Here is a 27,321-nt window from a genome sequence, read left to right on the forward strand (position 1 = left end):
CTGACTATTCTAGCGCGAGACAGGATGAGAAAAGCAAGAGAAATTTTTGCGTAAAATAAATTAATGCTGTAGGAGGGCTCAGTGCAACAAACATTACATGGCTTTAGATTCATTGAAGTAATTGGGCTCTGATGGTACCAGAATTTACTGGGTCTCTGGGGATGTGTCAGTTTACTTGGTTTGTGGATTATATAACACATACGCAAACACACAATGGCCAGTTAAATTGTGTGTAGCCCCATAGAGATGAGTGGCATGGTATGCTGCTTTTGTTGTCTATGGATTGGGAGGCAAATCATTTGTAAGCCCTGGACTGTACAGTATCACAGAAAATGCTTACAGATTAAGCCACCTGAATTAACTAGCAAGGGGTTTAACCCGTCTAACAAAAGACTGAAAAATCATGCAAAGCTTGTGCAAATACTTCCCACTCCTCTACCACGTAGAGCTTTCTGTCTGAGTACTGCATATCATGATAATGCATTTTCTGTCAGTCTAGTAACCCCATACCCTTTGCACGCACCAAACTGTGTAACCAAGCAAGGCACACAACTTTCCATGCTCCCTTGTGTTTCAGAAGATCTTGCTTCCTTTGAAAAGTTGCAAATTTCATTAATGAGTCCATAATATCCTAATTTGTTTCCATAATATCCACATTTTTGGGGAGGTTAAACCTGAAAGCATCAAGCTTAAGACCGCATACACACTATTAGATTTTCTGAAGATTTTTGTCTTCAGATTTACCAAAACCATGTAGTGCAAGGGTCTGCCTGATTGCATACAAATTGAAACTCTTATGCCGCGTACACACGATCGGTTTGTCTGTTTTAAACTGTCTGATGGATCGTGTGTGGGCCCCATCGTTTTTTTATCCATAGGTTAAAAAACTAGGAACTTGTTTTAAAATTATCTGATGGTTAAAAACCGATAGAAAAAAACGATCGTCTGTGGGGAAATCCATCGGTTAAAAATCAACGCATGCTCAGAATCAAGTCGACGCATGGTCGGAAGCATTGAACTTCATTTTTCACAGCACGTCGTTGTGTTTTACGTCACCGCGTTTTGACACGATCATTTTTTTAACTGATGGTGTGTAGGCAAGACTGATGAAAGTCAGCTTCATCGGATATCTGATGGAAAAATCCATCAGAACGTTTTCATCAGATGAACCGATCGTGTGTACAGGGCATTAAGGTTTGACCTCATATTATATGGTTTTGGTAAATCTGAAGACAAAAATCTGCAGAAAATCTAATTGTGTGTATGGGGGTTTTACCTATTTAGCTCATAGAATGATCAAGGGTGGAAAATATGTTCACCACTTAGTGGTTGTGCTCTTTCAGACTATTTAAGACCTTCTTGGCCACTTTCCAAACTCAGGAGGCCTGGAAAGCTTCCATGCTGGGGTGCACTGAAGGTAACACTAAAGCCCCGTACACACTCTCGGAATTTCTGATGGAAAAAGTCTGACTGACTTTTTCCATCGGAAATTCCGACCGTGTGTATGCCCCATCGGAAATTCCGATGAATTCCATCGGAGTATAGATAGAGAACATGTGATTTTGGTCGGACAAAGGTCCGATAGTGTGTACGGGGCTTTAGTGCAGTGGAAATGGCAAGGATTTTGTAAACGGACAGATTCCCTTTAAATGTCACGTGTAATTTACAAAAATCACCCTTATAACTACAGAGGATAACATTGCAGCCAATTCAGTTAAAGATCATTGAATTCTTATAACCAATGTCACAATCTAAGGGTCTATGGAAGGCACAAGTGAGTACAGTCCAGCTCTGCTTTTTTTTCAACAGTATATCTGAAATCTTGGTTACTTCCCAGTTACTCATTCCATGGTCACAGCATTTCAGTAATCCATATGGTCCCATCATGTAGCAGCACTGAACGAATTCCCTTTATGTGATGGATTGAATATTCACTTTGAAGAGTGCTTGAACATCCAATCGCATAAGTCCTTTGCATTTGTATAGTAGTCAACATGATATAGTCCCTGAGTGAAGGTGTCATAGTAGGAGTGGAGAATATATGGAAGTTAGTTGTAAGCCACTTACAAAGTGCCGGACAATGCACTCAGTGAGAGCTTCACAGTTATCAGTTCATTGCTAAAGGTCAGTAGCCTGCTGGATATCCTCCCTTCCTTGTGTCTGAAGCTGCTGCCCACTTGTTTCCTGTCCGTACAACAGCCTGGACCACAGACCCGACCCTTTTAGTATATACCACATTATGATGACGTTTCACTAGTTCTTTTTCAACACTCTAAGATCAAAGAAAAAAAAAAACAGAGAGAGGTTGATCTATTTGTATTTTGGTAAAATGGAATATGTACTATAGGTACAATTTGAAGGTTATAAATTATAAATACCTGCTCCATGGTCTCTTCTAGGTTGGTGTCATTTGGGAATAACTGATTGTGCATTCTCGCCAACTCCACTGATTTCTCAATATCATGACCAAACCAAAGCGAGTTCATAATGACCTACGATGGAAAATAAAAAAATTGTGACCCAGTGCTTCCATACAAACTAATATTCGTATATAACATTTTTTACACATATTACAGCAGTTTTTGAATTTTTCAAGTACCAGCTTCAAAACAACAGCTGTACCTCATTAACCCCTTTTGTTGCCACCAACGTAAGGTATTTAAAAGGTAAGGGGTGACTGAGGTGGCAAGAGGAGCTCTAGATGCCACAGATATTTTTCAGTTAATTTTAAGGCCCAGGTATTCACCAAATTCTTTAATAGTTGAAGGGCCGAGGATAAGGATGGGCCTGTATCATAGATATTTATTAACTTATTATTGGCATATAGGCCTATTTGTTCAATTATTTGTCCAAGGGTAGTAACTAGCCTCTAAAGCACTGCATTTGGCAAATGGCAATGGCAAATGTCTCCATTGTTATAGCAAAAAGAGGGAGAGACAAGTGGCAACCCTGCGTTGTGCTTGGTACAGTTGTATATGCTTAGCCTTATTAAATATAGATATTGTTTGTGATGCTTGAGACTCACCAGTGCTGTTGCTGTTGTGATTCTAGTTCCTCCGGAGGCTCCAATAACCATATGCACTTTATTATTCTTATCCAAAATGATGGAGGGGCACATAGAGGAGAGGGGCCTCTTCCCTGCAAAAGTGGTAGGAGAAAAGTAATCTTTACCTGTCACTACTTATTCTGTTTCATTATACTTTTTATCCATGTATGCTCTTAAAACTTACCTGGTCTGATAAAATTAGCCGGTGATGGAGGGATTCCAAATCCATTGACTATCAAAGGTGATCCAAAATCATCCATCTCATCATTGTAGATGATCCCTGTGACATTGGAGCGCACCTTAGAGCCAAAGCTGAAACAAAAATGTATAGTTATTTTTAATCTAAGAGTGGTAGGCAAATTGTAAAAGACCCTTGCTTTTTTTCAAATTCAAATTTTTACTACTAATATGTACATGCCTTTGACACGTGTTATTTTCTGCTTTATCTGCTCTAACTGTGTTTTCACTAGCATTACAGTTTGTAATATACCAATACCAACACAAATCCAATCTTATCCCACAGGCCATAAGCAACTTTACTGAGGTTGCCTACTTACAGAAAAAAGAGAGGTCCTCCACAATCCTCATCAAAGTTAATCTATGTGGCTACCTCTCATAGACCTCTTGTGCTTAAAGAGAAACTCCATGCTCCTCTGTAGCTGCTGCCTTTTAATATAAGAACACTTACCTGTCTAGGGATCCAGCGATGTCCTCACCCAAGACGATTCTTCAATCGGCTTCAGGTGCAGGTGGCAACATCTTTAATAAGGGAAACAAGGAAGTGAAGCCTTGTGGCTTCACGCCCAGTTTCCTACTGCGCATCGCCTTGTGAATGGCCCTGTAGTCTTCTAGAACTTATGATGTGTTCCAGAAGACTGAGGGGGAAGAAGGCGTGGCCGAACTTCCATTTCAGATCGCCGCGGTGATCTGAGTCGGAAGCAGGTACATGTCAAAAACAGGTACCCGCTCCCCTCCTCCCCCAAAAAAGTGCCAAATGTGGCAGTGGGGGGTTGGGTGCAAACAAGCGTATTTTCCCCTTGGGGGGAGCTCCACTTTAAAGTTATATTGCAGCAGCAATATGTCTGCTCTGAATCTGCTTTTTCTTTAGTAGCTGAAAGACTTGAAGAACAACCCAAATATGATTGAATACTGACAGTGACATAGGTTGCTCTGCTGTCCTCACTTGTTTTTACAGCTACCTGATATAAGTGAACTTTTATGGTTAGAATTTTTATCATAATATCTCCCAATATTATATACAGTAATCAAACATAACTTTTGCAGTGTGGCAGGGTACATTATCACACAGAAAAAGGCCAATGCTATCAAGGAATATCATTTTCATGAAGGGGTGTACTCTGTCATCAACAATGATTAGGTAGGTGGTACAGATAAAACTAACATCCACATGAATGGCAGGACCCAAGGTTTCCCAGCAGAATAATTATCAAAGCATCACACTCATTTTGCCTTCTTCCCATAGGGTATTTTGGTGCCATCTCTTTACTAGGTAAACAACACACATGCGCCCAGCCATCCAAATAATGTAAAAGAAAATATGATTCATCAGAACAGGCCTCCTCTTTCCATTGCTTTGTGATCTAGTTCTCATGCTTATCTGCCCATTATAGTCATTTTTGGCTGTGGACATGGGTCAGCATGAACACGGGTCAGCATGAACACTCCGACCGGTCTCCAGCTACACAACGAACGAACTATGATGCCCATTTTTCTACTTTCAACATATCAACTTCAGAAACAACATTAGAAACAATTTGTGGAATACAGACCCTCAAATCGAAGCACCTCATCCCCTATAAAGAATACAAAATGCACAAGGGGGAAAGGGTAACAAACCCTGGGGACTTTTAAACGGTGCTAGTAAATACAATAAAACAAATAATGTAAAAAAGTTGAAAAAATGTATTTAATGGAAAACAATCAATATAAAAAAAACATCCGATTAATATAAATTGTTAGCTCCAAAAATAAGCTTGAAGGAACCTGTTGCAGAAGTTGAGCAACTTCTGCAACAGGTTCCTTCAAGCTCATTTTTGGAGCTAACAATTTATATTAATCGGATGTTTTTTTATATTGATTGTTTTCCATTAAATATTTTTTTTCTACTTTTTTACATTATTTGTTTTATTGTATTTACTAGCACCGTTCTAAGGCTTCATTTCCACTGGCGTTTTTACAGCCACTGTTGTTAGGCTTTTTTACAGCTTAAAAACGCCTGTCCATGTTTATTTTGTAAAAAAAAAAAAAAAAAAAAAAAATTTTTTTTTTTGTGAGCTGCAGCTTTAAAAATGCCGCGGTCGCGTTTTTGAGCGTTTTTGCGCGTTTATGAGCGTTTTTGAGCGTTTTTGAGCGTTTTTTAACGTCTGGCGTTTTTACAGCTCTACTCTGGAGCTTCAGAACGCCCTGGTCCCGCGTTTTTTTTACAGCTCAAAAACGTCTATGCCACTTGCAGCTCAAAAACGCCTATGTGGGAATGAAGCCATAGAATAACATGGACAGGCGTTTTTAAGCTGTAAAAAACGCTCAGAAACGTGGCTGTAAAAACGCCAGTGGAAATGAGGCCTAAAAGTCCCCAGGGTTTGTTACCCTTTCCCCCTTGTGCATTTTGTATTCAGAGACAACATGTCCACTCGTTGCCCAATATATCCCATCGACTTTCAAAAGTTATTGTAACAAGATAATCAATGTTATTCACGTAACCTGTTAGTGGTCATAAAGTTATGGCTGATCAGTTTATTGTGTAACAGCTTTCCTTTAATGCCAATCTAACTAGGGATTACACCTTACTGTGTTTTATGCTTGTAGGTGGGGCCCAGGCCCAGAGTATCCAATCAGGGAGAAACCACACACAGTTCTTGATGTTACAGTTGTCTTGTATCTATAATATACCCGGTGGGGCTCCATACCATTACTGGGAGTGAAGTAGCTGTGATTCGCTGGACAGGTACAGAGGGCAAGGGCTCTGTGTGTCCCTCCTGAATGTATAAGAGACAGCAGAGGTGTATAGTACATCAAGAGAGTTCAGTCAACTGTTCCAGCAAAGGTACCCCATGTGTAAGACAGTGACCTAGCATAACCCAGAAGAACCCACCCCAGGGTAGGCCTCTCATGTGACCCTTGCTTGGCGCACAACAAGGAGGAAAACACGGAGGACATGAAAGCCAACCACACGACCCCTAACTCCCCCCTTCTCCCACAAGTACCTTAGCTATAAAGTGTAACAGAAATACTGAAAATTATATCTATAGTATTCTTTTCAAGCAATATTAAAATATCTTTTATTTTTATGTAACATGGTGTAGAATAAACATATTCCATAGCGCTAAATATCCCCATCAAATAACATCAGTGATCACAAAAATGTTACCCTTGTATGATTCTATATCTTACTATTGGTTAATGGTACTCGTGGCCGATACTGCACTTCCATCTTCTGCTACAACTGACAAGTGTGCTGTGCCATAGCTGTCTGGAACATAAAATAAGGGCTCATAGTAATCAGATTGGTGAGTGGTATCATCTGTGATTTTCTGTCTCAAGCTCTCTGCAAAGAAATCTGAAGTCAAATTCTTCATCACCTGAAAGGGAGAGAAGATGGGATAAATATGAAACCTTCAAAGATCAGTAAATAAATGTATAGTAGACAGGGGCCAATCATGTTGCTTTCAATTTAATGCAGGAACACACAGAGCTTCAACACATGATGCATTTTTATAGAATAACGGAGAAGATTAAGACTATAGATGTAAGGCCCCTTTCACACATAATGTCAGTTTTTGACGGACTCCGTTTGCTCAGCTGAGATCGCTTTGTTAATTCATACTGAGCTGACGGATGACAGGTCCGTCTCTGCTCACTGTGCAGAGACAGACCTGTCAGATCTCCACTTTGCGCTATGGGGGAAGCATGTCTCCTGAAGAATGTCTCCAGTCTCCAACAGCTCCTATAAAATTTTCTCTGTTTTTGACAGTCTCCTGCAGCGTGTCCACAGTCTCTGACCATCTCCTGTAGCATGTCCACAGTCTCTGACCATCTCTTGTATCATGTCTGCAGTCTCTGACCATCTCTTGTATAAGGCCCCTTACACACATGCGGACCATTCATGTTCGCTTTTCCGTTTTCATCCGATCCGACGGATAGAAAATAGGGTTTCCATCTATCCGAATTTAGCAGATCTAAGAACTGTATGGAGCGTCCATTCAGGTCTGCCTAAAAAAATGACAGGTGGACCTGAACGGTCCGCATATGTGAAAGGGGCCTTATACAAGAGACCAGGTCCATAAATAGGGGGGGAGTCAGGGGTGTTAAAACCCTCCCTCAGGGCCAAAATGAAATGCATGGTGTTCCTGCTCTGCAGCCGCACATGGCACCAGCGACAGGCAGCACTGCAGTCAGTGGCACACAAGAGTGTAAAAATGCCACTGCAGCAAGTGTAATAGATCATTAGGCATACCCGCACACATGCTGTTTTACACCACCTGGCCGGTCTATCAGGCTCAGGCTGAAGGCTGACCGATCTATCACCAGGCAGCACAGTGGGAGCCGGCAGTGCGTGTGGTCCTGCCCAATGCACACCATGTATTCCCGTTGGCTTGCAGTGCCACTCCCACCTTGGGCTTGGGAGAGGAGCTTTGCCTGGGCCCTGGAGCGCAGAGTGCTTGTAAAGTGCTGTGTAGCCGCCGGCCCCCCACATGGCTGAACTGCCGCTGTCCTGTCCAGGTATGTCCCTCTTTCTCTTCTGTCCTAGTCTGAGAGATTCACCGAGAGTATCCTCAGACTTACCACTGCTCAGACCGCTGTGCTGCTGCTGGCATTCTGCTGTTCATACTAGGTAATTGTGAGTCAGTGAGAGACTGTCTGTTATTCTGTGTGGCAACTGGCAAAGTATGTGTTTCAGGCTGGCTGGGCTAAATTTTCCATGACTAAGCACTAATTGTGTGCGAAACGCGTCGGCTGTCCCCTTATGTGACTGTATCCTTGGACGTACACGTTTTACTTTTATCAATAAAGACAACTTCCTCAAGTTTATCTGGAGTGCGGATGTCCATCGATTTGCATGTTTTCCATGTTTGCCTAGTGCATTGCCAGCACCTTGGACTCCTGGGAGGTTCCTTCAAATGTCTGCTAAAGATCCACCTGGAGCGGTGACTCCCTTTCTATGTGTTTCAGGCTGGCTGGGCTAAATTTTGCATTGCTTGTGTTACTGACAGTTGACTGAGGCTAAGCTGAGTTTTCTATTGCTTGTGTTTCAGACAGTCCAGCATGGCACTGGCAAGATTGTTGTGGTGCTCACCGGCTTACTGATTCAGCAGTTGACACCACAACATGTCTGCCAATGCCAGGCTAGACTTTTTGCTGCCCACAGTGGCATGCATTGGCCCCGTTTTACCCCTGGTTCATACATATGTGGTACAGGAAATGCTGTCATGCCTGCGAGTTTCCTGCACCGCATTGCAATCACACTGTGTTTTTGATCTGCTGCAGGTGTCAATTCAAAGTTAACAACTCCCCAAAAGAAGGTCAGAAACGCAGTGTTTGTTTAAAAAAAAGGTGCCTGCACTTCTTTGGTGCGATGTGGTGCGATTCAGCCCATTCAAAATGGGCATAAATCACACCACACAGAATCGTAGATTTTTTTTAGTCTGTGATTAATTGAAAATTAAGCTAATGTTAACACAGTGAGTGTGCTGCCTTCCACAAGATGGTGCCCTTTGTACCTGCCCAGTAAAATTGGCTATTACAGTGCACCATCCTGTGGTAGGCAGTGCATTACCCTTTTTTTTTATCCTTAAAAGTTAAAAAAGTCAGTGAGTGCTCTTTCTGACACAGCATGGTGCACTTTGCACCATAATAGCCCTGCAAAAGATGGTCAGAGACTGCAGACATGATACAAAATGACTTTTGTATAAGAAGTCAATGCAAGCCACTCTGAAGTCACCCCAAAGTAGTACAGGAACCTATTTCTAAGTCAAAGCAACTATTAGAACGGTTCCCATGTACAGAATGGAGCGTGACTTGTTAGGCGGCCTAACAGGTCACCCCTGTGTGAAACGGGGTATTATAAAGATATTTTGTATTTACGTAACCTCTTCCCATCCCGCGTATAGTAATATGATGGCCGCAAAGTGGCTCTGCCATCCCGGGTGGCCGTCATATGACGTCCTCAGCTTCCCAGTGGTCTAGGGGGCACGCACGAGTGCCGCTTCGCTCGAGAGCCGATGCGTGTGCTTGGCGACCGCAATATCAGCCGGAAACCCGCGATTGCTCGTCACAGAGCAGTGATGTGGATCTGCGTGTGTAAACACACAGATCCACGTCCTGTCAGGGGAGAGGAGACAAACCGTGTGTTCCTAGTATATAGGAACACCGATCAGGCACCTCCCCCTGTCAGTCCCCTCCCCCCACAGTTAGAATCACTCCCTAGCTAACACATTTAACCCCTTGATCTCCCCCTAGTGTTAACCCCTTCCCTGCCAGTGACATTTATACAGTAATCAGTGCATATTTATAGCGGTATAAATGTCAAAGGTCCCAAAAAAGTGTCAAAAGTGTCCAATTTGTCCGCCGCAATGTCACAGTCCTGACAAAAATTGCAGATACTCGCCAATACTATATATGCAATAAATCAATAACCTATTTTTTAGACGCTATAACTTTTGCGCAAACCAATCAATATATGCTTTTTGCAATTTTTCTTTTACCAAAAACTGAGGAAGAATTTTTTTTTTTACATTTAGGATATTTATTATAGCAAAAAGTAAAAAATATTGTGTTTTTTTCAAAATTGACATTCTTTTTTGTCTATAGCGCAAAAAATAAAAACCGCAGAGGTGATCAAATACCACCAACATAAAGCTCTATTTGTGGGAAAAAAAATGATCAAAATTTCATATTGGTACAGTGTTGCATGACCGCACAATTATCATTCAAAATGTTACAGCACTTACAATGTTACAATTGGCCTGGGCAGGAAGGGGGTGAAAATGCCCTGTATTGAAGTGGTTAATGTAGTTGATTTTGATGCACCACATGTGTCCTGTGAAAGCAGCTTCCCTTTGAATGGTATTCCAGTCACCTTTTTTCTTTTGTATTAATACATATGCTGCAGGAGGCGCACTGACTTAGTGCGTTGGCATATTTCTAGGGTTCAAACTATTTTACCTCTTTATTAGCACCAAAAACTGACAGGGGTTCTATTTTTTTTCCCCACTGTATCCATCCCACTGGATATCACATCAGATAAATACTGCATATTTTGGAAAAATATCCAGGGCTTTTTTTCAGGGGGAACTTGGGGGAACTCAGTTCCACCACCTCTGGCTCAGACCCTTTGGTGCCTGCTCACCACAAACACTTGTAAACATAGAAGTCTGGTTTCTGTGTGTACAAGTGACAGCTCTGCACTCTGTGTGTAACCCCCCCTGAACTCTACACTCTGTATGTAATGCAATTCTGGTATTTAATGCCCCTTAAGACCCTTCTACTGTTTGCGAAATTTGAATGAGGTCGTGGTTAAGTTCCTGCACCTATTTTTTGAGAAAAAAAGCTCTGAAAATATCACACACTGTATTTTAGATGTTAGGTGTTTTTAAGGGAATTGGTGAATGTCCAAATTTTTGGGGAAAAAACGCTACCGCATTTCTTAAAGTAGTAGGTGCCATTTTATAAATTGAGCCCATTGTCCTTTTGGATGAAGTGGGTGTCCTATATACTCTTGATTGAATGCTCTACAGCTGTTTTACTCATTGGAGTAATGAGCAATTAAGGGACTTTTGCTACTTTGACAGAGTACCACCACTACTCTAATATTGCTATTACATTCTAATTGTTTCTATTTAATATGTGTTATATGTTCTTTATAATTACGGTAAGTTTATATACATACAGTATTTATACTTTAGGATGTATTCATATATTCCTTTATTTAAAGGAACATCTTGGGAGATATTTTGTTTTTTATAGGTATACCTTTATTTTAAATCGGTGTTGTTGATGGCTGAGAGTCATGTATACTGTATCTGTTTACTCTTTTTTTCTTTTTTTCATATATTTGAATTTCTGTGGCAGTCTTGTTAGGTAGATATTTAGTAGAAGTTATCCTTAACCACTTCCTATGCCGTACGACTATAAACGTCCTCTCTTTGAAGAGGAATAACGTTTTTATGGTAGCAGCTAGCTACCATAACCCTGGTATCCTCTTCAAGAGCCGGCGGTTCTCTTTCAGATAAAAGTGGTTTCTGCGGAGGACTCACCGCAAGATCACTTCTATCAGCGGCAGGAGAGTGCCCCCTCACGCCAAGCTCTGGTGCCCTCTGCCGCTTACAGTGGCCGCCGGTAACGGTGGAGTCGATCCGGTCCTCTCCCTAGCCTGACATGGAGACGAGTGAAAGGAAGATGGGCCCGCCCGTCTCCAAGTCATTGCAGGGCGGAAGCGACGTCAAAACGTCACTTCTGCCCATAGCTCTTAAAGGGACATTTTATTATTATTTTTTTTTCCAAATAACAATTGTTTTTATTGCATTTTAGTGTAAATATGAGATCTAAAGGTCTTTTGGACCCCAGATCTCATATTTAAGAGGACCTGTCATGCTTTTTTCTATTGCAAGGGTTGTTTACATTCCTTGTAATAGAAATAAAAGTGACACAATTTTATTTTCCAAAGTGAAAACAGTGAAAAAATAAAAAATAAAAGGTAAAATAAATAAGAGAATTTTTTTTTAACCGCGCCCCGTCCCGCCGAGCTCGCATGCAGAAGCGAACGCATAAGTGAGTAGTGCCCGCATATGAAAATGGTGTTCAAACCACACATGTGACGTATTGCCGTGATCGGTTCAGCAAGAGCAATAATTCTAGCCCTAGACCTACTGTGTAACTCAAAACATGCAACCTGTAGAATTTTTTAAATGTCACCTATGGAGATTTTAAAGGGTAAAACTTTGTCGCCATTCCATGAGCGGGCGCAAATTTTGAAGCGTGACATGTTGGGTATCAATTTACTCGGCGTAACATTATCTTTCACAATATAAAAAAAATTGGGCTAACTTTACTGATGTCTTATTTTTTAATAAAAAAAAAGTGCGCTTGTAGGACCGCCGCGCAAATACGATGCGACAGAAAGTATTGCAACAACCGCCATTTTATTCTCTAGGATGTTAGAAAAAAAATATATATATATTGTGAGGGATTAGCTCGTGGGGATCACCTTTTCTGAAATCACAGTCTGTAAGCAGGCACTTTCTTTTAAGTCTGGCGGATGCCAGATTTTATTTATAAACGGTTTGCAGATTAAAATAAACAAAACAATAAATTAAATCCTTGCCGTCCGGCGCTAAACTAAACAAACAGGATCTCCTCTCTATACAGTGTGGGGCTAGTCCCTGACACCCACAAAACATGTAGTAAAGCAAACCTTTTTAGTCCAGCACTCAGCGCTCCCCTCACTCAGGTCCCTTCCTGAGTTTCAAGCCAGAGCCCTGTTGTGCTCTCTTCCTGGACATTTAAAGTCCAGCTGATTGTGGACTCCAGTGGACCCAAACATCCGGACCGGAACCCTAGCCAGGCCCAGAGGCTGTAAAACCCGGAATGGATTCCGGTTCAGTCTCTCATGATAGAACGTATGCGAGGTGAAATGTACCTATGATCATGTATCGCACCTCGCATAGCGTCACATATCCTCCCCCTCTGCTCAAGCCCCTGCGGCTGAGCACTTGACCCAACCATACAGTGCACACGGGAGAGGGCATCTGCATTATTTTGGAGCTTCCCTGGCCTGTGCTCCACCGTAAATTTAAAAGGCTGTAGAGCCAGGAACCACCTTGTCACACGAGCATTTTTCTCCTTGTTATCACACATCCACTTCAGGGGAGCATGGTCTGTGACCAGCTTAAATGACCTCCCCAGTAGGTAATACCTCAGGGAGTCTAAGGCCCACTTATTGGCAAGACACTCCTTTTCTACGAAGGCATCATTTTTCTCGTGCTTGTTCAGCTTCCTGCTCAGGTATATCACTGGGTGCTCCTCACCATCCCTGATCTGTGACAGTACGGCCCCTAGTCCCACCTCAGAGGCGTCCGTCTGTATAACAAACTCCTGGCTAAAATCCGGGGTTACTAGTACGGGTACCATACAAAGAGCCTGTTTTAACTTCTGAAATGCCCCCTCGGCTTCGGGGTTCCATTTGACCATGACCGACCCCTTACCCTTCGTTAGATCGGTCAAGGGGGCGGCAATGGTGGCAAAATTGGGTATGAAACGCCTGTAATACCCCGTAATGCCCAGGAAGGCCCTCACTTGTTTTTTATTGACTGGTTGGGGCCATTTTTGAATTGCCTCAATCTTATTGGTCTGCGGCTTGACCATCCCCCGGCCAATAACGTACCCAAGGTATTTGGCCTCCTCCAGGCCTATGGCACATTTCTTTGGATTGGCCGTGAGACGTGCTTCCCTAAGGGAATCTACGACCGCTTGTACACGGAGCAGGTGCGATTCCCAATCTGGGCTGTGGATGACCACATCGTCCAAGTACGCCGCTGCATACGAGCGATGTGGTCTCAAAATTGTGTCCATCATTCGCTGGAATGATGCAGGGGCTCCGTGCAGACCAAACGGCATCCGCTTATACTGAAACGAGCCCTCAGGAGTGGAAAAGGCAGTCTTCTCCTTGGCCGATTCAGTAAGCGGTATCTGCCAATAACCTTTCATTAGGTCTAGGGTCGTTATGTAGCGAGCCTGTCCCAACCTGTCCACAAGTTCGTCGACCCGGGGCATCGGGTAGGCGTCAAATTTGGACACACTGTTAAGTTTTCTAAAATCATTACAAAACCTAATACTGCCATCAGGTTTTGGGACCAGCACTATGGGACTTGACCACTCACTGTGAGACTCCTCGATCACATCCAACTCTAACATATTTTTTATTTCTTCCGCAACTGCCTCTCGCCGGGCCTCTGGAATTCTATATGGTTTTACATTTACCCGAATCCCTGGTTCCGTCACTATGTCATGTTGGATCGTGTTGGTCAGTCCGGGTAAGGGGGAGAAAAAGTCTCTATTTTTCTGCACGAATGCCCTAACGTCACTTTGCTGTGCTACGGACAGGGAATTCGTGATGGGAACGTCGGGTATCACGGGTATCCGGTCTGTTGGAGGCGGGGACGTGGCCAGTAAAGTCTCTCGGTCCTTCCAGGGCTTTAAGAGATTTACATGGTAAATTTGGTGTGGTTTCCTTTTCCCTGGTTGGTAGACTTTGTAGTTTACCTCCCCCACCCTTTGGACAACCTCAAAGGGACCCTGCCACTTGGCTAAAAACTTACTTTCTACCATGGGAACCAGTACCAACACTCTGTCCCCCGGGCTGAAAGTACGGACCCTGGCACCCCGGTTATAGACCCTCCTTTGGGCCTCCTGGGCTCGCTCCATGTGTTCCCGTACTAGGGGCAGAATGGTTGCGATTCGGTCCTGCATCAAGGAGACATGCTCTATGATGCTCCTATATGGGCTGACCTCTCCTTCCCACGTTTCTTTAGCAATATCTAGCAGGCCCCTGGGATGCCTACCATACAAGAGCTCAAAGGGGGAATAGCCTGTGGAGGCCTGTGGAACCTCTCGTATGGCAAACATGAGATATGGTAGCAAAAAATCCCAGTCTCTCCCATCCTTGTCGACCACCTTTTTCAACATACTCTTCAATGTTTTATTAAACCTTTCGACCAGACCATCTGTCTGGGGGTGGTAGACAGAAGTACGGAGATGGGAGATTTTGTACAATCTACACAATTCCTTGGTAACCCTTGACATAAAAGGGGTGCCTTGATCGGTCAAGATCTCTTTTGGGATCCCCACTCGACTAAACACCTGGACTAATTCCTTGGCAATAACCTTGGCGGAGGTGTTACGCAAGGGTATGGCCTCAGGATAGCGAGTCGCATAGTCCAGGATCACCAGAATATGCTGGTGACCCCGGGCAGATTTCACGACCGGCCCCACCAGGTCCATGCCAATCCTTTCAAAGGGGACCTCAATTATTGGTAGAGGAACAAGGGGTCTGCGAAAATGGGGCGATGGTGCTGACATTTGGCACTCGGGGCACGATTCGCAGTACTCCTTGACCTCTGCATGCAAACCGGGCCAGAAGAATCTTTGGGTGATTCTCTCCCTGTTTTTTTCGACCCCGAGATGTCCCCCCATAACATGACCATGAGCCAGGTCTAGCACCACCCTGCGAAAGGGTTTGGGAACCAGTAGCTGTTCTACCTCTTCCTCTCCATGTTTTATCACTCGATATAACAAATTGTTTTTAATTGCCATGTAGGGAAAGGACACCACCCAATTAGGATCCACCGGTTCCCCATCCAACACCTTAACATTTTCCCTGGCATTCATGAGGGTGGGCTCTCGCAGCTGCTCGGTACAGAAATCCTCCCTCCTGACCTCCAAGTCGGGTACCACATTTTGGCTACTCTCCATGTCAGGGTCAGGCGAGGTTTCCTGTTCGTTACCCTCAGGCTGGGTGCTAGCTTCTAAGTCATCCGGTTCCCCAGCCATGGCAGGGAATGGTGGAGGATCTCTGGCCTCCTCGATCCCACCAACAGCATGCCCTTCCCTTTGGCAAAACGGGTCTGGTGAGAGTTCTCGAGTTTCGCCAGTAGGGGGAGCGCTATCTACGGGCCTCCCTTCACTCTCCCATAACTTCCAAAAATGAGGAAAGTCTCTCCCCACTAAGGCTTCATGGAGCAGTGAAGGTACCACCCCCACTGAATGTGTTACACAGCCCCAGGGGGTATCATCTCAACCACCGCTGTCAGGTAGTCCTAGAGTGTCCCCATGGATGCATATTACCCCAATACAACTGGGGTGTAGTTTTGCGGGGTCTACACACGCACTCCTGACTAAGGTCACCACACTACCAGAGTCTAGCAGGGCTGTAAGAGGCTTGCCATCTATTGAAATAACGCACATTTGTTTTTCAAGGCGACTCTGACCTGTCGCAACACATGCGACCTGTGCAAACAGAGAAATGCTTCTTACCCTATTAACATAATCACATTGCATAGGTTCATCATTTAGAGGGCAATCTGCAGCAATATGGCCTAATGCATGGCAACGAAAACACCGTATTTGCCCTACCCCCAGTCCTTTTAACGGTCCCAAAAACCTTCCTGGCTTCTTTGGCCAGTCTCCAGGTCTAGGACCTACAGTCTCATCTGCTGTAACAACAGTCTTATCCACTCTCCCCAAATTCTTGAACCCCGGAACAGTCTTACCCGAACCGTTGGGAGATCTTGCACCCCGAGACACTCCGAAGTGGGGCGTGGGTGGGTTTATTAAGTCCTCGGTAGCACTGTACCTCTCCACTAGGTCCACCATTTGGGCTGCAGTGTTGGGGTCCCCCTGTCCTAACCACCTTCTCAGGGCAGCAGGGAGCGCACGCAGGTATCAGTCCATTACCACACGCTCCACAATCTGAGGGCTGGTCAGAGTCTCTGGCTGCAACCACTTCCTGGTGAGGTGGACCAGGTCAAACATTTGTGACCGGGGTGGCTTGCTGCTGGAGTAGGACCACTGATGCACGCGCTGGGATCGGACTGCCATGGTGACACCCAAGCGTGCGAGTATTTCTGTCTTTAGAGTCTCATAGTCCTGGGCCTTATCTGCTTCTAGGTCAAAATAGGCCTTTTGGGGTTCTCCTGTTAGGAATGGGGCCAATAGTCCCGCCCACTGCTCTTTTGGCCATCCTTCGCGGTCAGCGACTCTCTCGAAAGTCGCCATGTACGCCTCAACATCATCCGCCGGTGTCATCTTTTGCAGGTGGTAGGAGGCACGTACAATCTTTGGTTCCGCTAACACCGGAGGTGCGGACCCCTTTTTCAGTTCCACGAGAGCTTCGGCGAACTGTCGGTTCATCTCCTGCTGGGCATGGTGTTGTGCTGCAGCGGCCTCTGTGACTTGGCGGTTTATCTCCTGCTGGGCAGCCTGTTGTGCTGTAGCAGCCTCTGCGACTTGGCGGTTGGTTTCCCGCTGGGCTGCATTGGCCTGTAGCAGGGCCTTTAACATTTCTTCAATTTTCAGAAAAGTGCCCGCTGAATCCACCACGTGTGAGGGATTAGCTCGTGGGGATCACCTTTTCTGAAATCAGTCTGTAAGCAGGCACTTTCTTTTAAGTCTGGCGGATGCCAGATTTTATTTATAAACGGTTTGCAGATTAAAATAAACAAAACAATAAATTAAATCCTTGCCGTCCGGCGCTAAACTAAACAAACAGGATCTCCTCTCTATACAGTGTGGGGCTAGTCCCTGACACCCACAAAACATGTAGTAAAGCAAACCTTTTTAGTCCAGCACTCAGCGCTCCCCTCACTCAGGTCCCTTCCTGAGTTTCAAGCCAGAGCCCTGTTGTGCTCTCTTCCTGGACATTTAAAGTCCAGCTGATTGTGGACTCCAGTGGACCCAAACATCCGGACCGGAACCCTAGCCAGGCCCAGAGGCTGTAAAACCCGGAATGGATTCCGGTTCAGTCTCTCATGATAGAACGTATGCGAGGTGAAATGTACCTATGATCATGTATCGCACCTCGCATAGCGTCACAATATATATAATGTTTGGGGGTTCTAAGTAAATTTCTAGCAAAAAAGAAAATCAGTTTTTAACGTGTAAACACCAAATCTCGTTAAAGCGGTTGTATACCCACTGAACTCATTAGCTCATTATGAAATACTTACCTTAGAACGAGGCATCAGTAACTTACCTGGTCCACGCCGAGGGAGATGACATCTTGCCGTGTCTTCTGGGTATCGCGGCTCCAGCGCTGTGAGTGGCTGGAGCAGCGATGTCATCACTCCATGCGTGCGGGAGACTTCTTTCCGGTAAGGTCCAGCATCTGCCGGGCCTTAAGCCGAAAATCCCCTGTGCCCATGCGCCGCTGCATTCAGCAGCTCATTGCGAGGGGAATATCTCCTAAACCGTAAAGGTTTAGGAGATATTTTTTTTACCTACAGGTAAGCCTTATTATAGGCTTACCTGTAGGTAAAAGTTAAAAAAATCCCTATACAACCACTTTAATGTAGTGGTTAATGATCAGAGACTGCAGACATTATACAAGACAAGGTCACAGCAGCAGACATGTTACAGAATGACTGCAGACATGATAAAAAAGATTCTTAGAGACTACAGACTTGATAAAAAAAGATGGTCAGAGACCGTAGACATGGTACAAGAGATGATTAGAGACCGCAGACCTGATACAAAAGATCGGTTAGAGACTACAGACCTGATAAAAAAAGATGGGCAGAGCCTGTAGACATGATACAAGAGATGATTAGCGACTGCAGACCTACTACAAGAGATGATCAGAGATTGCAGAAATGATAACAGAGATGGTCAGAGACTGGGAAAAGGCTATAGGTGTGGTTGGAGACTGTAGACATGCTTTAGGAGGCAGTCATTGACTGGAGACATGGTATATGAGACTGCTAGAAATCACTGCTATAACAGGGAAATAGGGAAACACAGATTCATTTCTGCAGTGCCCCCTAAGGGCTATGCAAAAAGTACCAGGGTTAAAAAGGGTACCAGGGTTAAACAGTATGAGAGAGAAGAGATCTGGGAACACAATAAAAACTGAAGTAAAATGATTATTTCTAATATACTGTTTAAAAGAAGAAAATACCAAACATTATAAGTTGTCAATCACACATAAGACAAAAACAAACATTCATAAAGCTCATTCACATGTGCGGCTATACTGCTGCTCCTCTGAAAAGTGATCATCAGTGAATGAATAACGTTGATTATCTCATTACAATAGGTGGGCTATATTAGGCTGCAAGTGAATATGTTGACCCTTCTTTGATGTTTTCAAAGTAGAAAAAATGGGCAATCATAAGGTTTTGAGTGACTTCGACAAGGGCCAAATTCTAATGGCTAGATGACTGGGTCTGAGCAACTCCAAAACTGCAGCTCTTGTGGGATGCTCTCGGTCCGCAGTGGTCATCACCTGCCAAAAGTGGACCAGGGAAGGAAAACTGGCAACAAGGTCATGGGCGGCCAAGGCTCATCAATGCAAATGGGGAGTGAAGGCCACTTGCGTAGTCTGATCCATTAGAAGAGCTACTCTAGCTCAAATTGTTGAAAAGGGTAATGCTGGTTCAGACAGAAAGGTGTTAAAGCATACAATGCATCGCAGTTTGTTGTGTATGGATCTGTGTAGCCGCAGACCAGTCAAGGTGCCCATGCCGACCCGTTTCCATAGCCAAAAGCGCATACAATGGGCACATGAGCATCAGAACTGGACCACAGAGCAATAGAAAAAGATTGCCTGGTCTGATAAATTAAAGAATGGTTTGAGCAGCACAACAACCAGTTTGAGACTTGTTTTGGCTTGGCCTCCAAATTCTTAAGATCTCAATCCAATTCAGCAACTGTGGGATGTGGTGGAAAAACAAGTTCAATCCATGGAGGCTCCCCCTCAATACTACAGCATACCTTCAGAGGTCTAGTGCTGTTCATGCCTCGATGGGTTATGGTGGGTGGCCACAACAGGTTATGGTGGGTGGCTGATTGGTATATAGCAAACTTTCTAAACAAAGTGCCAGTTTACTGTAGAAAATGCCCTGGCATTAATGGGGGTAAACAATGCCCCATCTTTAGTATTAGCGGGGGGAATAGCGCCCCATCATTGGTGCCAGTGAGAGAAATAGTGCCCCATCATTGGTGTCAGCGGGAGCAGTAGTGCGTCAAGGGCCGGATAAAGGAAAGCAAAGGGCCCTATCTGGCCCCAGGGCCTCAGTTTGGAAATCCCTGGTACTAGCATCTGGAACAAAAAATGTAAGTTATACTTGGCATCATGGTTCCAAATGCTCTATACATTTCAACAAAATGTATTAATGATCAGATAAGGCTGAACTCCTGACAAACAGCTAAATACACAGATTAAACACATCTAGGAGTGTTGTTTTACCTGCCAAATCATTTTCAGTTTTGGCCATTCAAGTCTAATATTTACAAAGCTCTGTCACAGAGCACAGAACTGTCTAAAATTGCAGGAAACCCGATTTTTTTTCTCCTGCAACTTTACTAATAGGTCTCCTTTTCATTACCACTCTGTGACTGGACAGTGAAAGGAGAAGCAGCATACTGATGAGGTCATCTCTATGTCAGTCTGCTCTCTCTTCCTATCCTTGCAGTACAGCACACCTAATTACCGTATTTGTCGGCGTATAACGCGCACTTTTTTCCCCTTAAAATCACGGGAAAATCGTGGGTGGGCGTTATACGCCGATCCGCGCTGTCTGAGCGCCGACATATACGGAGCGCAGTACACTCGGGTACACTCAACCACGCTCGCGGTCACGCCCTGTCCCGCCTCCTAGCCTTTATGCGAGAGTGGCCGAGCAAGGCCGAGCCTAGCCGAGTGTACCGCGCTCGGTATATGTCGGCGGCGGCGCTCAGAGACAGCGCGGGAGAAGCGTGGAGGACACCACCAAGGCCGCAGATGGACGCCGGACCGGACAAGGCTGCCGATGGACGCCGGGCAAGACACCGACGAGGGGCATTCAAACTGTAAGTATTTCTTTTTTTCCCTTAAAATTCCCTTCTCGGTTTGGGGTGCGCGCTATACGCCGGTGGGCGTTTTACCCCGATAAATACGGTAACTCCTTGGGCTGATTTTCCTTCCTTCTTTCTTAGCCGTGCTGTACAGCAGACAGTATGGCCTCGTACACACGACCTAGGAACTCATCGGAAAAGACACGTCGTTTTCCTCGACGAGTTCCTTGTTAGGCTTGTCGAGGAACTCGACAAGCTTGCTTTCCGTACACACGGTCAAGACAAAATCTCCTCGTTCTCAAACGCGGTGACGTACAACACATACAATGGCAGGGGAAGTTTGATTCCACTGGCACAACCCTTGGGGCTGCTTTTGCTAATCTCATGTTACTGCGTGTTAAGTAAAAGTTTGGTAAGAGACGATTTGCACTTTTCAGTCTGTTACAGCGTGACAAATGTGCTATCTCCATTACGAACGCTACTTTTACCGAAGGTGCGCTCCCGCCTCATACTTTATTCTGAGCATGCGCGGGTTTCTTAGCATACACAAGATCGTGTTTCCCGTCGAAAACCAGCCCGACGAGGAACACGACGAGGAAATTGAGACTCCCGTCGAGGAAAAAGAGAACTTGTTCTCTTTTTTCCTCGTCGAGTTCCTCAACAGTTTCCTCGATGAAAAACATACACACGACCGGTTTCCTCTGCAAAAAACCTCTGCCACCATGTTTCTTGATGGATTCTGTCGAGGAAAACGGTCGTGTGTACGAGGCCTAAGATACAGCTACCAAGTCAAATTCAGATACACTGCCATCATTTAAAAACAAAATACATTAAATTATGTATTAATGACTACAGAGTCACATTCATTGATTATTATTTTTTTATCTGCCTAGAGTTCAGCTTCATAACAAACCATTAAGATACTTAGACAGAAGACAAACAAAACAAATGTTGTAATTAAGAGCTTATGATGGAGTCAGGACATTGCACAACTCAATGACTGTGCGTCAGTGGTGATTTATTTAACCTTCAGACAAAAATGAAAGGAGGACAAATATTCAATCACGTGCCAACAGGCCATGGAACTTTACAGTCATTCTGTAATGCCCTGAAAAACCAAATCAGGTTGAAATATTGTTACCTCTGTTAGGTTGACAAAGTTAGGATCCCCTAGCAAAGTCCTCTTAGCATAAGCAAAGCGGAAAGCTTCTACAATGCGGTGGTAGGTCAGTCCCAAAGATGCAGGTTTTACACTTTCGCTTGTAAAATTAAAACCTGATACAAAATAGGAAAAGATAGAAATAAAAAATATTAGTCCTATGTCAATTTTTACATAACTACAGTATTATTTAATACTCTTTAATGGCAATACATGTTGTTTTTTTTTTTTGCACTGCAGTGTCTCTACGCCAGTAGGAAATAACTGTGGTTTTTAACACTAATTAGCAGGCGCTGCTACAGATAAGAAACCGCAGCAGAGAACTTTCTTAAGCAAAGTCTCACCCTTCAGAATGTTAAGAATAAGGCCAAGGACAGGACCACTCAAGGGAGCCTTAGGACTGATTAGGGTGTAGTCACCGAGTTGATACCGAAGTGGATTCTCGCTAATTTCAACTGTATAATCTTTCAGATCTCTTTCTGTAACTATTCCACCTGCAACAGAAAATAACAAAATGGTGTAAGACAGGTCCTTACTAGGCAAGTATTTAAAATCACTAGGTCAATTTGGCAGCACATCTTTTATTTACATAGTGGGGGATTTATTAAACTGGTGCACATCGAATCTAGGTGCAGCTGTGCATAGTAATCAATCAGCTTCTAAGTTTTATTGTCAAAGCTTAATTGAACAAGCTGAAGTAAGTCTAGGTTCACATCTATGTGGTTGCGGTTGATGCATTTTTCAAGCACATTTTGCATCTTTGATGCGTTTTTGCATGCATTTTGCATTTTGTGTGGGTTTTTGATTTCCTTTTAAAAACCCTGTGTAAAAAACAAGTTCCTCAAGGCGTGAGACTTTAATGGATCAAAAACGTTCAGGAAGTGAGGGATTTTCTAAAATTACATTTTTTTTCCAAACAATAAATGACATATCAAAAACTGTATTAAATTGAAACACATGATAGAAAGGAAATAACAAATATGGAAGACAAACAATTGGAAGAAGCCCAGATCGGGAGGACAGACGAAATCCAACGCGTTTGAATGCAAATTAAATAAAAGTCTTCTTCAGGGAAAATGGGCTGAAGCTTTCACAATATATACATACAATCTCATGTGTTCTATATAACAATCGGAAAAGATCATAGCTCAACTGGTAGCAGGAAACTGAGACACCAAAACGGCGCCCTGTAGCCAGAGCAGAAGGAAATTGAACCGTGTCCACATCAGACCCCCGCAATCTGAGAGTGCCTCCCAAAAGGGGGCCGGAGCAGTGTCAGAAGGTAACACAACAAGGATCTATCACCTGAGGTTAAATGGAGTGGATCTATCAATGTAGAAGTTGATCTATGAAGATCCAACTAAAAATGGCCGTTGAGATTCCAACAGGACTGTGCTATGAGTGAGGCCATAAAAGCATAGCATACTCAACATTCATTCAGCAGGTATTCAGGAAGAGGCTGAACAAGCAAAAGCCAGACCTGTAGATGTCATAAGTACAGCAAGTCCTTGTGTCTGCAGCCATATACCATTAAAAACACTGTATATAACAGGTTGCTAAAGAGCGGGACGGGAAGCCACCCTTCACTTCCTTAACAACCGATGAGTCACCAGCTGTCAGCATTGTTCCCCACAGACAGCTGATTGTAAAATAGTGCCCCCCCCCCAATGCATACCAGCCCCTCAAATCTGGTATGAATTTGGAGGGGACCCCCACACCAAAATAAAAAAAATGTGAGAATTTGTGTGAATGAGTATGTGGTACATTGTACCTCTACCCATTCACAAAAAAAAAAACAGTGTAGTGTTACAATAAACAAGAGACGTTTTTTGACCTTTTGAAGTCCTTTATCAAAAATGAAAAATGTCCCTCGTAGCTCCAACATCAATCACAATGTCATCTTTCTCCACCGATGTCTTCTTCCTCTGCTTGCTGTCGAGGACTCGCTGAAAAAACGCTCCTCTTCCGACGCTGACTATGGTGTCTGACAGTTCTTATTTAGCTATGGGGCGTGGCCATGCAGTGATGTCACCCAGAGACCCACCCCCTTGTGGCACCACAGGCCTGGGCAGTGTGCAGTGGGCAGTGTGTGGGTCGGTGAAGGGGTGGGTCTAAGGGTAACATCACTGCATGGCCCCTCTGCCCCAAAGCTGTTGAGGGCATGCAGCCTAGTATGATTCAGTAGAGGGGGTCATCTCCTCACGGGGGGTTGTCCCCTCCCTCTCCTGACCTGCTGGGCTGCATGCTTGGATAAGGGTCTGGTATGGATTTGGTGGGAGGGATCCAAAGCCATTTTTTTTATTTTGGAGTGAGAATCCCCTCCACATCCATACCAGATCCGAAGGGCCTAGTATGCATTTGGGGGGACCCCACGCCATTATTTTCTCGAATGATTGTAGCCAGCAAATCTTTTTTTTTTTTTTTACAGTGGGGAACCCCGCTGACAGCTGATAACTCATCAGTTGTTAAGGATGCAGGGGAAAAAACGCATAAAAAAGGGTTGTGTTTCTGGCGCGACTCCATTGAAGTCTTTTACACACAAAATGCAATCTGCTGCAGGAAAAAAGTCCAGACCCTTTCCAAAAACGCACTGGCTGAAAAACACATAGATGTGAACATGTACCTTAGGAAACCATGTTAAATGGTGAACTGTAGTGCGTTTCTGCAAAATGGAAAAAAGCCCAAAAAAGTGCATAGGTGTGAACGTAGGGTTAGAAGCTGATTGGTTACTATGCACAGCTGCACCAGATTTGATGTGCACCAGTTTTAGTAAATCCCCCTACAGTGCTGACATATTCCACAGTAATTATAACAAAAGAGAACTGGGGTAAAATATTTGTTAGTGACTTCAAACCACCACTGATAATACCCATTTAATAAAGATCAATACATATTTGAAAAAAAAGTAATAATAATTATATTAATCCATGCTAAAACTACTACAAGGTTACGAATAATATTACCCTTAAGCTATTTAAAATGTATAATAATTTTAAGCAGGGCCCTGCATCCTGTATAAACTCAATATAGAGGAATCCAATTGATTCTAATCTCCCCTAAAAAAATGACAATTTATATTACATTAAATACAAAAGATATAATGGATAAGGAAGAACCAAACCACACTGTGACCTACTGTATAACTGTGTCGGTTCCATGTCAAAATTATAGGTGGTAGTGTGGTTTGGTTCAGTTTGAGCTGGGCTACAATGTATGCATCAGTCTTAATACTTTATGGTCAACTCTTGTGTGTCCGCATTTACCTTCCCAGCTTATATACACAGAAAGCCCTATTTGACACTTTAGCTATTGAGCCCATATTTTGATAAAACTCCTATATTATTATATGTATTTATTAGTAATAAGAAAAACGTATGCATTTAATGTTTACTATATAGGTGTTAATACCCCTATCCTCCTTACCCATTATATTTGATATAATTAATATATACATTTGAAAAAAGGTAGATTGGAATCAATTAGATTACTCTGTTTTAAGGATGCAGGGCCCTAATTGAAATTATAATTAGTTTTAAATGGGTTATGAGTAATATGTGTGACCTTATAGTAGTTTAGGCATGCATTATTAAAAAGTATATTATTTTTTAAATATTTAAGGATCTTTATTCAATTGGTATTATCTATGTCAGTGATGGTTCAAAGTCTGTCTAACAATTATTTTCTCCTGTTCTTTGAGGTTATCTTTGGCAAGCACCACAGCTGACATATTATGAATTGTAAATTGTATCCATTATTTTGGTTAAGTTTGAGTTAATGTAAGTATTATCAATGTGTTTTTTTTTTTTTTTTTTAATTTTACCTGAATTTCTAATTTGCCCATACATTCTTGTGATACACACACTTCTGTTAGTTTATAAAGTCAATTTTACTACTTCCTAGTTCAGCTTTTACTGATTTCCGATTAAGCTTAAGGGCTTGTTCCAGCACAGATCAGTGGAATAGTACACAGAAAACAATGGTCTGTGTGCCTAATTCAAATCACAATGTTGTGTACATGGGTGGTGTGTTAAAATGCAACCTATCTTCATTTTAACGCAATGTAGATGAACTCATGCATTCCCAACACAACTGAAAGTAAAGATATATAGGGCCAGATTCACAGAAAAAGTACGCCGGAGTATCTGCTGATACTCCGGCGTACTTTCAAATTTGCAGTGTCGTATCTTTATTTGTAATTCACAAACAAAGATACGATGGCTTTTGGCTAAGATCCGACAGGCGTACGGCTTCGTACGCCTTCGTATCTTAGGATGCAATACTTCGGCGACCGCTGGGTGTAGTTCGCGTCGTTTTCCGCGTCGGGTATGCAAATTAGCTGTTTACGGCGATCCACGAAGGTACGCGCGTTCGTCGCATTCTCTTACGTCGTCGCTAGTCAGTTTTTCCCATCGCAAACTTAAGCCTGCTATTTCATGGCTTAGATTTAGACCAGCCATGTTAAAGTATGGCCGTCGTTCCTGCGTCGAATTAAATATTTTTTTTTTTGCGTAAGACATCCGGGAATACGAAAGGACATAACGCACGTCGCCGTTCAAAAAACACGTCGGGGCGCCATAATTTGAGGGCAAAGCATGGCGGGAAATTTCCTAACGGAGCATGCGCAGAACTTTCGGTGCGGGAACGCGCCTAATTTAAATGGTACACGCCCCATTTGAATTAGGCGGGCTTGCGCCGAACGCATTTATGTTACACCGCCGCAAGTTTACAGGCAAGTGCTTTGTGAATCAAGCACTTGCGCTGAAAACTTGCGGCGGTCTGAATCTGGCCCATAGTTGCTAGTATTTTATTCCTTCCGGAGAATGAAAATTCAAGCCAACATGCATAAAAACACCATGTTATACAATGCAATTCGCATGAAAATGTTTGGTGATTAAACAACAAAGCACATGCATTTTCAGTGCCTTGCTGTGAATTCTTTAGTGCAGTATTTTGTAAAAGGACACTTAATGTCATTTAAGTGTTAAGGATTTAAGTGCAGTGCTAGGTTACTAGTGATATATGTAATAATGCAAACATATAAGGATAGTGCACAATTAAACATACATTAATGACATTGCCTGCAAAGCAAGACTTGTATGCAAAATAGTGAGACAACATATACATAAACATATTGAGAACCTAAATGTCCATTAAACTGCGTCAAGAGACAGTTAGATGAGTCCAAAGTGAAAAAAAGTAATCTTAGTTACTTAGCGCTGCACTTAAATCCTTACCACTTTCTTTACACAATTCGTCTAATTGTAGTGTCAGAAGCTCATCTATTGAGTGTGGTGGCACAGTATTTTCCTTCCTTTCCATAATGTAATTTCCCTGTACATTGGACAGAGGTGACAATGCTGATTTATCTAGAAGACTATAGGTTGTAAGGTGACACAGGAAGCTACATTGTGGAACCAGGTGGGTCAATTGTTTAATTAGAAACTGTGCATCATCAATCTGGCTGTACAGTGTGGAAAATTTGTGTAAATGGCAAGACTGGCTGTACAGAATTACAAATATTTTAGTAATTGAGTCATTAATCATAAATGGAGTT

The 27,321-nt window shown here is 43.3% G+C and overlaps 1 protein-coding gene across 1 annotated transcript in view; it reads right to left on the reverse strand.

Annotated features, from left to right (window-relative positions):
* Positions 1-1,539: 1,539 nt before the first annotated feature.
* Positions 1,540-27,321, reverse strand: part of GGT1 (gamma-glutamyltransferase 1) — a 174,405-nt gene continuing 148,623 nt past the window's right edge. The window contains exons 7-13 of the mRNA XM_040349374.1: positions 22,112-22,261; positions 21,750-21,883; positions 6,458-6,645; positions 3,231-3,358; positions 3,026-3,138; positions 2,379-2,492; positions 1,540-2,272 (exon numbers count right to left, since the gene is read on the reverse strand). Of these exons, the coding sequence (XP_040205308.1) occupies positions 2,126-2,272; positions 2,379-2,492; positions 3,026-3,138; positions 3,231-3,358; positions 6,458-6,645; positions 21,750-21,883; positions 22,112-22,261 (974 nt within the window). The 3' untranslated portion in view covers positions 1,540-2,125. The remainder of the gene's footprint in view (positions 2,273-2,378; positions 2,493-3,025; positions 3,139-3,230; positions 3,359-6,457; positions 6,646-21,749; positions 21,884-22,111; positions 22,262-27,321) is intronic.

This window comes from Rana temporaria, chromosome 1, assembly GCF_905171775.1.
Source record: "Rana temporaria chromosome 1, aRanTem1.1, whole genome shotgun sequence".
Lineage (NCBI taxonomy): Eukaryota > Metazoa > Chordata > Amphibia > Anura > Ranidae > Rana > Rana temporaria.